The sequence below is a fragment of the Leopardus geoffroyi genome, chromosome D3 (assembly GCF_018350155.1).
Source record: "Leopardus geoffroyi isolate Oge1 chromosome D3, O.geoffroyi_Oge1_pat1.0, whole genome shotgun sequence".
NCBI lineage: Eukaryota > Metazoa > Chordata > Mammalia > Carnivora > Felidae > Leopardus > Leopardus geoffroyi.
Genome location: NC_059339.1, coordinates 76,719,625 through 76,734,037, shown reverse-complemented (window position 1 = coordinate 76,734,037; position 14,413 = coordinate 76,719,625). Strand labels below are relative to the sequence as shown.

Here is a 14,413-nt window from a genome sequence, read left to right as displayed (position 1 = left end):
AGGGTGTGAATGTGGTTTTTGTAGTGAGTTAACTTAAATACCATACAGAAAAAAAGGCTGCCCGGAGCTGTTTTCCGGTGAGAAGTCAGCAGTATTATCACAAACATGGAATCTTACCATTTTTGTGCAGAGCCAAAATGGACCTAAGTAATAAAAGCCCAAGTTCAAAAAACTGTCGTCGGATTTGTAGTCAACTTGGATATATTCTGTGTGTTTCAAACTTACTATTTTTCGTGATCCAGAAACGTCAGTTAGTTAACAAAGAAGCTTATTTAGAAGGCAATAGAAAATGGGAGGGAAAAATACCAAGCTGTAAAGAGTGACAAAAAGTTTATTTTAAAATCCGCAAAGCATGACTTTGTCAACAGCTCTGGAATTGAGGGTGTAGAGGATTAACCCTGTGTTTACATACATCCAAACCTGTTTTCTAAAGGCTTGTGTTTACAATGCCAAAAATGATCTCCATGAGAGAAATGGAAACTGGTTTGTTTAATGCTGAAACTGCCAAGTACCGCTACAGCCATGGATTATCTTAGCTGGATTAAGAGCCAATGAAGCAAGGAACACCACCACCAGCATTCAGTGCCTGGTGACTACACTGAAAACAGCCTGGGGCCAAGTTAGGTAGCAGTTACCATAAAGCACAATTTTGCAGGTCAAGCCTCTATTCATTCACACCTGATTTCTTAGAGCTCTGCGTTCAAAGCCCTTTCGGGTTTGGAAGGATAGTTTAGGGTCCACAGCAAGGTCATCTCAACAACAGCCACCGTTTCAGACAACGGAAATGGGAAGTGACTTTTTTTTACAGCGAATTTCTCTTTTAAAAAGAAAAACAATGAACTGCAACGCATCTGCCAAGGGGCAATTTTTCCTCGATGCTGAGCCTTTTTTCACTTTGGAGAGGTGTTTTTATTCTCAGTACACGAGAGAATAAGGATTAGTATGTGGATGTATCTATGTCTCCACGGACTGACACTCTACTGAACATTGCCTGGTTCAGTTATTTGCTGGATGAGACACGGAGCGCTAACAGGCGCGCCCTCATCTGAATCTCTCATTCAATTTAGTAAGAAAGTAACTTCAGACACACAAGCAGAAGTGACTTCGTTATTCGGCATTGCCACCTTTCTTACCTTCTCACCTAAGGTAAGAAACGCTGAGTTCAGTGTGAAGCCATCAAGACTCCATATATTCCAATAGAAAATGCACCAGTACCGTAGGCCAGAATCGGCTGGCTTTCCAATTTGAAGAATAATACCAAGGCCAGGAGATTAAATATCCTCCCAAGTTCCATCATAAGGGTAAAAGGCCCGGCTATTCACCACCATCGGCCTGAGGACTTAGGAGGACAGCAGACCCCACCACAGTGCTACCCCTGGCTGACCTGTCTCAATTCTGAAAAGGCTCTAGGACGCACTCGTCTCATGTGCAAGGGCAGAGAGTTAAAGGCATTGCATTTTAAGGCTCCTCCTCAAACATTCTATTAAGTTTAAGCTACTCAAAAACTTGGGAGTTTCAGCTTAAATCAGCAACAGGAAGGATTCCTAAGACCACTCCTTTGTTTCAAGTTTTTGCTTAACTTCTAGTTAGTTAACATATAGTGTAATATTGGCTTCAGGAGCAGAGTTGAGGATTCATCGCTCAAATACAACACCCAGTGCTCATCCCAAGTGCCCTCCTTAATGCCCATCACCCACCCACCTCCCTCCATCAACCCTCAATTTGTTCTCTATAGTTCAGCGTCTCTTTTATAAGGTTTACCTTTTTTTAAACAAGAACACTCCTTTTAAAGAAATATACACAAGTTTCATGGAAAGTAAATTTGAATACAACTGACAATAGACTACAGTGACTTATGATACCACTTTTGAGAGTTCCTTAAAGGCTTACACAGAACATAATTATGTTCATCCTCATAGCTGGAGCATTTGGCTTGTGGGTACCTTATGAATACACTCCACTCTAGTTAGCTGATTCTGCCAAAAGCCTTTAAGCCAAATTTGCTTCTGAAATTTCATTTTTAAAACGAAGTCTCAGTCATATATATTATATAAATAGATATGTAATATGGCCATATCTCACCTATCAATCTATATATAGAACATCTGTATGAGTTTCACGTTTCAGGCGTATCTTTGGTTCTTTAAAGGTACCTTCTATGAATTTCCCTTGAGAAGGTACCACTTTTCAAATACAGCTTAATTCTGCCTGCTAAATATAGTCACGCTTTTTGCTATATAATGTTAATTAGATTTTTGCTTTCCCAAAGAGAATCACCATAGATTTGCTATTGAGTGGGTAAAAGGGTTGTAGTCTGGCTTATATTTAAAAGTGCCTGAAAGGTTTATTTATACGAGTGATGGCTTCTTTACAGATGTGCCTACTGTTGGGTAGGACCAATGTAACAGCATAGGCGTAGGCTCTGATACATCACTAGTGTGATTTTCATTAATACAGACTGTGATGAAAACATGCATATATACAAATAAATTTCCTGTCCTAGCCATACAAAAGTATTTGTCGGAATCATAAAACAGTAACAGGACAAAGACGGTCTTGGCGGTGGGGGTGCATATGTACTACTAGAAATACAACACAGATGATAGAATTTGAAAATGCTGCTTTAAAATTCAGTTTTTAAAAAATGAAGCAAAAATCAAGAGCTAGGACCCACTTACCAATCTGTTTTCATCAAATACTTCAAACAGGAGTCTGTGATTAGATGGGTTTACCTATAAAGGGGACACAAATATTATTTTCAAAAACGGGCAGGAATGGTTCAAAGGTTAAAATAAGACAAAGAATAAAATGCTTTATTATGCACCCAGGTCACTTGTGTAATCTAAATATAATTAGCTTACCCTTTTGTCAATCCTGTATCTAGTAAGTCACGTTTTCTATTATTGATTTCTGTATTATTCTATGCCTATTCTATGCTATTCTGTAGGTGTATTAGCAGAAAAAGCTTTCAGCTGCAAAGGAAAGTTTGAGGGAGCTTCTAAATCTCCTCTACAAAGACATGGAGACCAAGGTGACATCTTCACAAAGGTCTAGGCCTGAGGAAATCTCTTAAGCCTTTAACGATAACAATAATAGTCACAACAAAAATGAAGAAAATAGCAAAACGAGCTATTTACCACTGCATGCTCATTTTGTAAGGCACTGTCTGCTTATTAAATATTAAAAACACATGATCTCATTTAATCCTGACAGCAACCTATGATGGAGAGCTGTTCCCCCAATTTTGCAAATAAGGAGCGAAAGTAACTTGCCCAAGAGCCCACAGCTGGTATGCAAAGCAACTAAGGACCCCAACCTGGTCCGACCTGCTGGTCTCCAGAGCCCACGCTTTGAAATTAGAACACAGAAATAAAAGATGTCCTCACTTCCAGCAACCATGGGGTCAACGTCTGAGCTCCTAGGCTTTCAGGATGTTTTTGCTTCTCTTTACCAAAACCTCACCAAAATGGCAGGAATCATCATTCTGGCTCGAGAGCCATTTATTTATGACCAATCACATGTGAGACATGAGGGTGAGCACGCTTATTTACATGATCGCATGTAAATCCCGCAAACTACCCGATCAAGTGAGGACTTCTCTCTCCTACGGGAGAGGTAAGGAACCCACAGAGAATGCGTCCTCAGATGGAGTTCTAGGGTCACAAAAGCTGTGGGTGGCAGAGCCAGAGGTGGGATTCAGGCCCACTGTGATGAAGTCTGGGCTGCTTCACGTGGGAAGTGGAACGAAATACAGTTTGAGAGGACAGTGCAGCACGGACTGCATTACGGGCTTCTGGCCCCGTGGCCTGGCCTCAGCTCAGTGATGGAGCAAGCAGATGGATAGGGGGTTTAGGATCTGTCTAGAAGCTCTGTGAAGGTCATGCACCCACAGGCCCACAGGCTGTTGCAGGAGCAGCACACAGTAGGTGCTCGGCAGAGATCTGCGGACTGAATAAAACAAAGCCCTCCTTCCTTGTTTATAAAGCCAAGAAGAATAGAATTTACAAACATCTATAGCCAAGATAAGTTGACACAATCTTGGATGGACTAAAATTTACATAAATGTGACCCAGGTGTTAAACTAAAAGGAGTCTAAGTAATTTGGAGTTTTACAAGTGGAAAGCTGTATCTGAGACTTAACTAAGGGCCAATAACATCTATCTGGCCCCATTAGCTTTTCAGTCCTTCACGAAGTAATTTAAAAAGCATCTGGTAGAGGCTACACATAGGATCCACCGAGTATTAAAATATCGATGCCATATTTCAGCTCTGAACATAACAGAAAACAGATGTCGTATACAGAGACCTAAGTTTGCGCACATAAAATACTATTGTGATTGAAAGGAAAAAATCAGGACCAATTGTAATGGGTCTAATGGTAATATTGCTCTTTGGGAATCTACACCAATCTGCAGATCTCATCTGGAGCATTTCTGGAGTTAAATAAGTTTTTAACATAACAGCTAATAAGTTTTTAACATAACAGCTACACAGACAAAATATATTTATTTTGAAGAGATTAAAAAAAAACCTTTCTTTCAATAGCTGAGTTTAGTATTTCCAAAATTTTTAGTAGAAAAAATATAGGAACCACCACAAAAATTCCTTGAATAGTAATCTGTTAATTCATAGAATTAAGTTACTTCTACATATAACTCTTCTAGGTGTTATATACACAAGGTTGAGGAAATTTTACCAAATACAGTGATATTTAGAAGTCCAAAAGCAGTCTTATCCTACACTCATCCATGCACACCACATATTTGAATTATAAAACTCTTCCTTCCTAACTGGGACAGGACTGATAAAGTTTAGGATTCCTTTTAATCATGTTGCCTCTATTGCTTTATTTTATTTCTAAAATCATTCATAATCCGGGGTGCCTGGGTGGCTCAGTTGGTTAGCATCCGACTTTGGCTCAGGTCATGATCTCGTGGTTTGTGAGTTCAAGCCCCACGTCAGGCCCTGTGCTGACAGCTCAGAGCCTGGAGCCTGTTTCGGATTCTGTGTCTCCCTCTCTCTCTGCCCCTCCCCCACTTGCACTCTGTCTCTGTCTCTCAAAAATGAATAAACGTTAAAAAAAAATTTAAAAATAATCACTCATAATCCATGTCTCATAGAAATAAGCCATTGCTTTAATTATATTTTACCTTATTGTGAAAGAAACCTTTGAGTAGAAAAGCTAAAATATGGTTCTTAAATAACTTTCTTTTTACTTCTCTAAAATATCTCCAAATGAAACAAGTCTAGATTTTGCTACTCCAAGTCAGTCTTTGAAAATTAGGCCAAGTGAGGTGGCTACCAGGGCGGGTCTCGAAAAGAATTTCACATAAAAATTTACCAGCTTCCACTCAATTTGAATCTGTAGTGATAAGCTATCAATCTAATTATCAGTAACAGTTATTATTACAAGAAAAATGAAAAACTTACTCTAAAATAAAATTCTTCATTCCACTTTGGGTTCAGCGTCTGGAAGAGAAATTATCTTGTAATATCTTTTACAGTCTTTGAAACATGAACAGTTATTAGTACAAGGCAGTCCTTATAATTTGCTTGAACATTTTTTTGTGATTAAAAATAACAGCTAAGAGATCTTCAAAATGGCAATAAAAAGAAACAGTCAGTTATTTGAGACTATTCTATAAACCAAACTAGATGGGAAGGGATGTATTTATACAAAAGATGATTCATAGATAAACCACAAATTGCATGCTATGCATCAGAATAATGTCAGGGGCCTACAAAGAGCCATCATCATGAAAACATAAACATATCCTTCAAGAAATTCACATTGCTATCGTTCTTTCATCAAGAAGTTAATGAACTTTGTTCACTTCCCTCAACCTACCACAAATCTGTTCTGGAGAGCAAGGAAGCAGGTGGCAGAAAGGTGAAAGTATCCACTATTTATGTAAATACTGAAATCTGAGGAATATTTCATAAAGAACAGTACTGATGATCAGATTATAGTACATGAAAAAAACCCGCCAGTTAGGAACCAAAAGTGAATTTTCCCATTTTCCCCCCAAGTAACCAGTTTTTTAAAAATCTTCACCCCTCTATCCTTCAATCCTTCTGTACCCATTCCTCTGTCTGTCCGTCTATCCATCTCCATACCCATCTATCTAAACATTTATCTCACAAGGACATGGAGAGGATACTTTTGTCCTCAGTATGGACAAAAGGGGGACCGCAAGCATCCCTTGAAATGACGATGAAACAGACACTGTGAAAGAATACATACATACACGTTCATGCATTTGGACACGCATAACACTCAAGTACATCTCTCAAAAACCGTATCTAAAACCTGAGACTGAAAAATCACCACCTCACCGAAGGCTGTGTGCGTTTCTAGTCTGAATGAGATTTGCCTTTATCCGTCTATATCCTTTCACGCACTAGTACACGAAGGAGCAGAGACGGAACACAAACGAAACGCACCATAAAAAACAACAAACACAGAATTCACACAACACCGAACTGGCTTTTTTTCTTTTTCTTTCTTTTTTTTTTTTTTTAAACTCAGCACTTCCCCCACCCACAACTCAGGAGGGAATCCGATCCGGATCCGAAACGACGGGGCTTCGTACTTCTCGCTATGAATGGAGCCGGGGATGGTAAAGGAGTGGCAGAGAGCAGAGAAGCAGGGAGAGGTGCCAGGCAGGCGGCCGCAGAGGCAGGGCAGGACCGGGCCTGCCGAGGGCTGCTGCGGTCCCCGACCCCGGCGGCCCCCAAATGCACGGAGCGACAGGCAAAAAGACAGGTGAGGGAGGAGCGCACGAAGGACCAGGCGGCCGGCCACGAGGCAGGAGGAGGACGGCAGTTCGGAAAACCGAGCGAACGCGCGCAGCACAGAAATACTAACCCGGAGGCTGCGAGCGAGCGAGGCGCGGCGGCCCCGGCTGCGGCGCTCCACCCGCTACCGCTACCGGGGCGAGGAGGGAGGCGGCGGCCCGCCCCGAGCACGAAAAGCCATCTCGGTATCCCCGGGCGCGGCGCCGCTCGCTCGGGGGGCCGTGGTTCCCCGCTCCCTCCGCGTGCGGGCGCCCAGCTCCCCGGCTGGCCCGCGCCGCGAGGCCCCGCCAGGCGGGCGCCCCCGCTCCCCGCGCTGCCGGCGGCCGCAGGGACAGCGCCTAACTCCGGGGAACAATGGCCTCCGCGCTTCGCGGGAGTCCTCCCGGCTAAGCGAAACCCCGGCTCCTGTTTGCAAAACAGATTTTTAATGCCGGTCACAATGCCAGGTGGAGGACGCTCAACGGTAAGCGGTGCCTTCTACATACAGAACGACCCCGTCAAGGAGCTCCGGTGTCTGCACAATAGCAGGAGAGTTAGCGTTTTGTTAAAGCCACCGTGTTCTCCAGGAAATGCTTGTCACCCAAAGTAGCAGACGATCCACCCCACAGAGGTGATAGGGAAAATACTGGTAATGGATAAATACTGAAGCGAAGATGAAAACAGTACTTTTGATTTTTTTTAAAAAACCTACACTTTCAATAAATGCCCCCAAATACAGAGTAAAAGCTTATATTCTCTCTCTCTCTCTCTCACACACACACACACACACACCCACACACACACACACACACACACACATGCACACGCGCGCGCACACACGCACACACGGAAACGTATAAATAAATTAAAATATAATTACGGAAACATCTGTAATGAAATGGTGTAAGATTTAGAAAATAGATACACATAAATGTATAGTTTGTTAATGGTTTCATGGAACTAAGCAAATATTTTACTTCCTTCGGCAATATTTGTTTCAAGTAAAACGATTACTTTTGTGCCTACCGATTTCACAAGCCACTCCACTCCATTCCATTAAATGTGTTTTAAATTATTTTAAATGTCTTCACGAAAAACAACAAGCCAACCAGAACGAACCTTTGCTTTGCTGTATTCTTTGCAGGAGAAAAGATTGCTACCTGTAATAATACTTATTTTTAAGAATATTGGTTTTAAAGTCATTTAACTAAAAGCCAGAATGGATATCTTGAGATAATACTGAAAAGCTTGGTGGTCGATGTTAAATTTATAGATTATAACTGGGAGATGCTTAAAATTAAAATATTGCCAAACTTAAAATGTCAACTTCTACACAGCCAAAGTACTTAATGCAATTGTATTAAATTATGACTTACATGAAATTTAATTAAGGATGGGCACCTACCTTTTTAATTGTTTTTGTCTGTACCAAAGCGAGTTCTCTGTTCTCATCCGCTACGTACAATGAAAGTTTCACATACGGATCACTGTAAGAAAATATTTCAGGATTTAGAGGATAATACCTTTCATTTAAAAAAAAAGTACAAAAAGAAAGTAGACAAAACCTAAATGAAAATGCAAATATCAGTTAATGGCCCAACTTACGTAAATTCTACAATCTAGACAGTCACATTTTTAACATGCCCACTAAGGAAATTACACAGTAACATTTTCAACATGCCAACTAAGGAAATATACAAGAAAAGTTTCTATTAACAAGAGTCAATGATGCTTATTTAAAAGCAAAATTACCACGAAAACACATGAAACATACACTAACTTTTGATCTTTCCCATTAATTCAAAAGAACGAATCTGCCATATTTCTTTTCCTAAACAGATTCTGAAAAGATTACAAGAAAGATTATTAAAATGGCATATGAAATTTTCTCAGATTAGCAAAACCTAGTAAAAAAAGTTAGTTTGCATCTGATTTATATTCTGATTTCCACTATATAGGTAAAAATGTTCCTTTAATGAAGGTACAACAGGCATTGATCATCTAAACCAACACCTATCATTTTCCAGATTCAAACAAAAACTCAAAACCGAAAGAAGAGTCCAGGAAATCAAGAGATTTGCCCAATGTTGTAGATTTCAGTAAAGCCTAGATTAACTGAACACTTTTAGCAAAAAGTATATTAAAAGGACTATTTACGGTAGACTTTCTCCTAAGAGTCTAAGTCCAGTCACATGTTCTGAAAGTCTTACTAACACTGGGATAGCTCAAATCTAGTCAAGCTATCTACCACTCTTTAAGCTTCTGTTTCACACTGGAGGTCTTGAAAATCATAGATATGGCTCTCATGCATTCAGCCCCCAAATTTCCACACCTCTAATGACATGCAACATGATTTGTATCCAATTTGAAAATAATCCTTTAGTGGCTATGCCATGACTATTAACCCTTACCTTGCAACTTCTAGGATCTTTCCAAAATTACCTAGAGCATCATAAAATACTTTAGATTGATTTTTATTCAATACCTCAATAAATATGCCATGAAATCCTTTAAAGAAAGAGAGAGGTGTCATATAATTAAGTTTGGTAATAACAGGACTCCATATCCAAAACAGAAATCCAAAGTCAGTGACTGTTGGTAGATATAGTATTTATTACCCATAAAACACATCTTAATGGAAGCTACAACAAATCTCTTGCAAAACAAAACAAAACAAAACAAAACAAAACAAAACAAAACCAGCAACAGAATCTGCTTGGTTATATTGTTATCAGTAAGTATTGTTAACATTCTAGTTTAGAAGATGGTATTAGTCATCCTTTGCCTCTTATCCATCAACTATAGATTTATTTGATTAAAGAACATCAAACCCAATGTACCTAGTTCTCCTTATCTGGACACCGTCAGCCTCAGAATAAAGATGACTCGAGAGCTAGAACCCAATCTAGGCCTCAATTCCCCAAGAGCACCTTCCTAATTAGGACCGTGGTCTGGTGATGAATCCGGAAGCAATTTCTAAGGTCGAGGCTCTCAGGCTTTAGCTTACCAGAACTGCTGGAGGGGAGGGGGTAGCAGAAACGTGGATCGCTGGGCCCCCCTTCCAAAGACCCCTCCAAAGATCTGGTTAGTCTGAAGTGGGACCCTAGAATTTCTATTTCTAATAAAGTCCAGGGGATGCTGATGCTCTTCATCTAGGAACCACATGCAGAAAACCGCTGTTCCAGGTAGTATTAGAAAAGACTATTTTTTTTAGCTATAGAAGCTGATTTTCTATTTCCAGCCACCAAGCTATTGCTAAAAAAAGCTCAAGGTCTGATATCTCTGTTATCTCAAAAACAGGCTCTGAGTCTGCCATGAAGATGAATGTGTGCACACGCACACACACAATCCCAGACCACAGAGAACACCATCAACACTGCTGACTCCCATCTCTTGTTTTCGTGGCCCTTGGCTACCACGACTGCTGCCTGTTACCTAATTGCAATAAGGACTTGAGCATTCACTTGCACGACGTGCACACTCTTCTACTAATCATTTATTTGCTCTGGTTTGAATCCCCCCAAATAGTTCACAGTAAGTGATGGGCGCAGTTGGGAATTGAGAGTGTGTTCTCTGAGTGGGACAAGGTCTCCCAGCTGTGACAGGTTGAGGTAGGTACTAGGGTGTCGGGATGACAGAGCAACCAGGAAGCTCCCCGGAAGAGAGTGCTGCACGAAGAGAGAGTCACAAGTGTGGGACTTGGTAACAGGAGATGTAAGTTTAAGGGGAGGGAGCACAGGGCACAGGACGAGCCAAGTTCAAGTTCAAGGCTAAGCAGAGTCACCCACACTGGCTCCAGGTTCTTCCTCCCTTTCTGATGGTACAGCATACCCTTCATATCAACAGACATTTAATGAGCACCAACTACCTTCCGAAGGCTCTGCTAGGAGCAGACAGGAGTGAACAACAAAAAATGATTAAAACAACGAAGGTCATTAATGGGCATTTACGCGTGGCCCTCAGCTGAGTGAGGATGACGGCGCTTTCCCATTTCAGCAAGGTGAACGGTACCAGAGCAGAGCTGCGATATGGGACGGGCCATCGAGCGTCAGCACATGAGCAGGAAGACGCCAGAGCAGCCTGAACAGTAATCGATACCACCTCAACTGTGAGCCCGAATGGCACCAGTGCCACCATTACAGCCGCCAGTCCCACAAGCCAAGCACGTCACCATCAAGCACCCCGTCTGTGCTGTCGCACGCGAGACGTGCGCGGTATCTCATCGGATCCCCGGTGCAAGCTTATTACGTTGTCACGTTTTCCAGGTAAGAAAAGGAGACGGAGAAATCAAGCTTGCCCGAGGTTACAGAGTAAGCAGGGGAGAGTGGGAAGGGAGGCAAGTCGTCGGCTCCAGAATGCGCCTCTCCGGGTGCGTGCTACACAGCCCTGCGGCAATCCGCTGTTGCTGACCATCAACAGAGCCAGCCGGGAGGCACGTCTAGGGGCAGGAGTTCCCCAAAGTCTGCCAAGTTGGAAAACATTTTGTACTGTGACTGCTACGACGACCTAATTTGTATCTTTGCTGTTGTCGCGCCTGGTGGAAGATCAAGACGCCCGGGCCCGAGTGTCTACTTTGGGGAAGGCCACACCTGGAGATCTTATCTGCTTCTTAACACCCCCAAATAACCAGCTGGGTACCTTGGACAAGTCACTTTAACGCGCTGAGCCTCAGTTTTCGTTACCTCCAAAATAAAGGGGTTAGACTCAATCAGGGGTTTGCAAACTGCAGACTCTATCTGCAGAGCCTTAGTTTTTGCATAACCCTCTCAGGATAACTACAGGCTACCAGTTCTGCCGTAATCTGTTTTCTCTATTGGGCTTCCAAGTTAGAATTTTTTTGGACAGGGTCCTGTAATTTTTTTAAAAAAAGTTCTAAACTACTGGACTGCATGATCTCTTTTAGTTAGAATATTCTGAATCTCAGAACAATTCAAACTCACTTCTCGTCACTTGGTATAACTACAGCCCATCCCATCCTAAGTAAACACAGCTAGATACAGGAGGAATAGGGAATAAAGCCTGAATCTCTACTAAGAGGTTTTCTCAGAGCATAAAGGGTGAAGCCCACAGTTTTGAGTTCAAGAAATCACTCCCGATCAACACCGGGCTGAATCTTCCGGAGCATGTTACCAGCTTCTAGCCAATCTACCTGCTGGGTATCAAAAACATATTACCTAAGCAACAAGCACAACACAAGAGGCATGTGTAGGTGTATGTTTGTGCATGTGAGTCCAGGGCAAGGGAATGAAGGCCATCCGGGGTTAAAACAACACCTGAGCGTTTGAGAAGAAGCTGGTGGTGACGTCTGCTGTCCCTGGACGGCCTTCATTTCTGAACGTGACGTTCTGCAGGAGTGGAGAGAGGAAGAATTCCATTTCCAGAGTCTTTTTCACACCTGACTCCACATAAGCCCTCCAGTAAGGACAGCAGTTCTGGAAGACTCTCTGCTCTCTGAAGTTCTACCTCCATATATTCCCTACCTTTGCGACAAAAGGTGAATTGAGTCTGGAGGTCAAGGCTTAGTTAAGACTTACTTCTCCATCAGGACGTTTAGGAAAGACACCCAAGCAGCTCATCAGAAGCTACCATTAAGGGGCGTAGATATGGGGTACAGGTTTAGGGGTAGAGAGTTCTGGTTTTCATGTGACTACTTATATGCTGGTAGATGATTTTGTTTTTGGAGGTAACCATCAATACATACGACTTTGAGAAGAACAAAACAGGGGTGCCTGGGTGGTTCAGTCGGCTGAGCATCCGACTATTGATTTCAGGTCAGGTCATGATCTTGAGGTTCGTGAGTTCGAGCCCCATGTTAGGGCTCCGTGCTGACAGCACAGAGCCTGCATGGGATTCTCTCTCCCCCTCTGCCCATGCCCTACTGATGCTCTCTCAAAATAAACAAACTTGAAACACACACACACACACACACACACAGGTAGGACAGAATAGGTAGGACATGGAAGGAAACAGGCAGGAGGACCATCCCTCCCTCCTCTGATGGTGCTTCTTCTCCATCTGATGCCCTTGACCATTTCCACTGGAGTCTCAAATCTCAGCTGCATCAACTGAGTGACCTTCAGACAGTCACTTGACCACTCTTAACTTCAGACTGTTCACGCATGAAATGGGAACAGTTCAGAGGGCTATATTAGTATTAGCACACTCAGCACCAGGCACACAGTGTAAATGCCTTACCAACGACAGCCATTCTAATCCTGAATCCATGCTTTCCTCTCTCGTGAGACTTCTGAGGTTCTCTGATGCTCCTTCTGACCCCCCACTTCTGCTGTGATTGCTGATTTGACGGGCCACTGACTACCTCCTAGTGCAAACTGGGGGCTGGCCAACCCTGGCACACCAGGTTCCATGCCTCCTCATTATTCTACTGCGGGGTAGCCCCACGGGCATCTGGGTGCGGACAATCAAACTGCTCATCACAGTTACGGCAAAGCTCAGAAGTCACTCCTGGCAACTAGTTACTATCCTGGTGGCTGATGTTTAGGACAACTCAGGGCCAGCATGAACATTACTCTCTGAGAAGCTCAATCCTTGTGCGCTAGGAGAGACATTCTATTTCACAAACCTTTGGCCTTCTCTGCACAGTAAAGTAGTTTAGGCACCATGTTCTTTCTTTTCAGCCTTTAAAAGGAGATGACAAACTGATAGCATTTAAACATCCTCTTTTACGGAGTGACTATTCTCAGGCAAGGAGACAAGCAATGAATATGAAACACACTGTCCCTGCCCCCATCTGAACCGGACACAGAGAAGTAAAGCAATGACTCAGACAGGGTGTGCCAGTCGTTGGGTGCCTGTCCTTACTCCAAGCCGCCCAGATCAGAATTTCTGGGGTTGAGACTTGGGATTCTGCATTTACCAGATGTCCCGCATGATTTCCGCGCATTGGTCAATGTTGTCGCCCCTCCCAGAGGGGCATCTGAAGCCAAGAAGGGAAAGAGCATAACCAAAGGTCCAGTGGCAGGCTGGAGCCGGGGGGGGGGGGGGTTCGGTGGGTTCTGGCACAGCGGCAGCCTCCAGGGCTTGGAGAGAAAAGGCAGCTGGAGAGAGTGCGCCCTGGCTCAAACCACAGGAGCCTTGTATGCAACTAAAGAGCTGGCCACTGCCACTAGGGGTCAATCCTGGCTCCCCTTACTTGTAGCTCTAGGGCTGCTGAAAGCTTATATAGCCTCTTTGTGCCTCAGTTTCACCATTTACGTAATGGGGATAATAGCAGTACTTGCTTTTATTACAAGGAGGCTGTCAGTAAGATTAAAACGGCAATAACACCTGCCATGTAGGAAGCACTCCGCACACGTTAGCTGCCTCTGCCATGACGTCACTATTAGCACGGAGTTGCTGAAAGGGAAGATTCTCGATCAGACTCATGACAAGGAGATAAAGCAGCAGCGGGCACACCAGCTGGAAGGCTTCTGCACCAAGGACTGACAAAGGTCTAAACACAGCAAGCAGCAAGGACCAAAAACAAAGGACTCGGAGCAGCCGGGAGGCGTGCTCCAAAAGCCTGGGTGGTCACTGAAAGTGGTGAGGAGGTCAGTTGAGGAGGGTTGCCAACTTCTAACTTACGGGCCTGGGTGACCGTGCGTAGTCTCAGGCTACAGACCAGTACTGGGGCTTT

At 43.2% G+C, this 14,413-nt stretch overlaps 1 protein-coding gene and 1 long non-coding RNA gene across 7 annotated transcripts in view; one reads left to right on the top strand and one right to left on the bottom strand.

Annotated features, from left to right (window-relative positions):
• The window catches only part of NEDD4L (NEDD4 like E3 ubiquitin protein ligase), a 343,481-nt gene that overhangs the window by 145,630 nt on the left and 183,438 nt on the right, over positions 1 to 14,413 (bottom strand). For 5 of the 6 annotated variants that reach the window (XM_045457835.1, XM_045457832.1, XM_045457833.1 and 2 more), the window contains 3 exons: positions 8,183 to 8,264; positions 5,431 to 5,469; positions 2,679 to 2,732 (listed from right to left, as the gene is read on the bottom strand). In XM_045457835.1, coding sequence (XP_045313791.1) covers positions 2,679 to 2,732; positions 5,431 to 5,469; positions 8,183 to 8,264 — 175 coding nt within the window. Of the gene's footprint in view, positions 1 to 2,678; positions 2,733 to 5,430; positions 5,470 to 6,868; positions 7,303 to 8,182; positions 8,265 to 14,413 lie in introns of those variants that run through there. The other variant, XM_045457838.1, reaches the window with a different exon arrangement.
• LOC123587805 lies at positions 7,151 to 10,244 on the top strand. The gene is made up of 2 exons (XR_006707534.1): positions 7,151 to 7,261; positions 10,078 to 10,244. It is a non-coding gene; the product is annotated as an uncharacterized LOC123587805 (long non-coding RNA).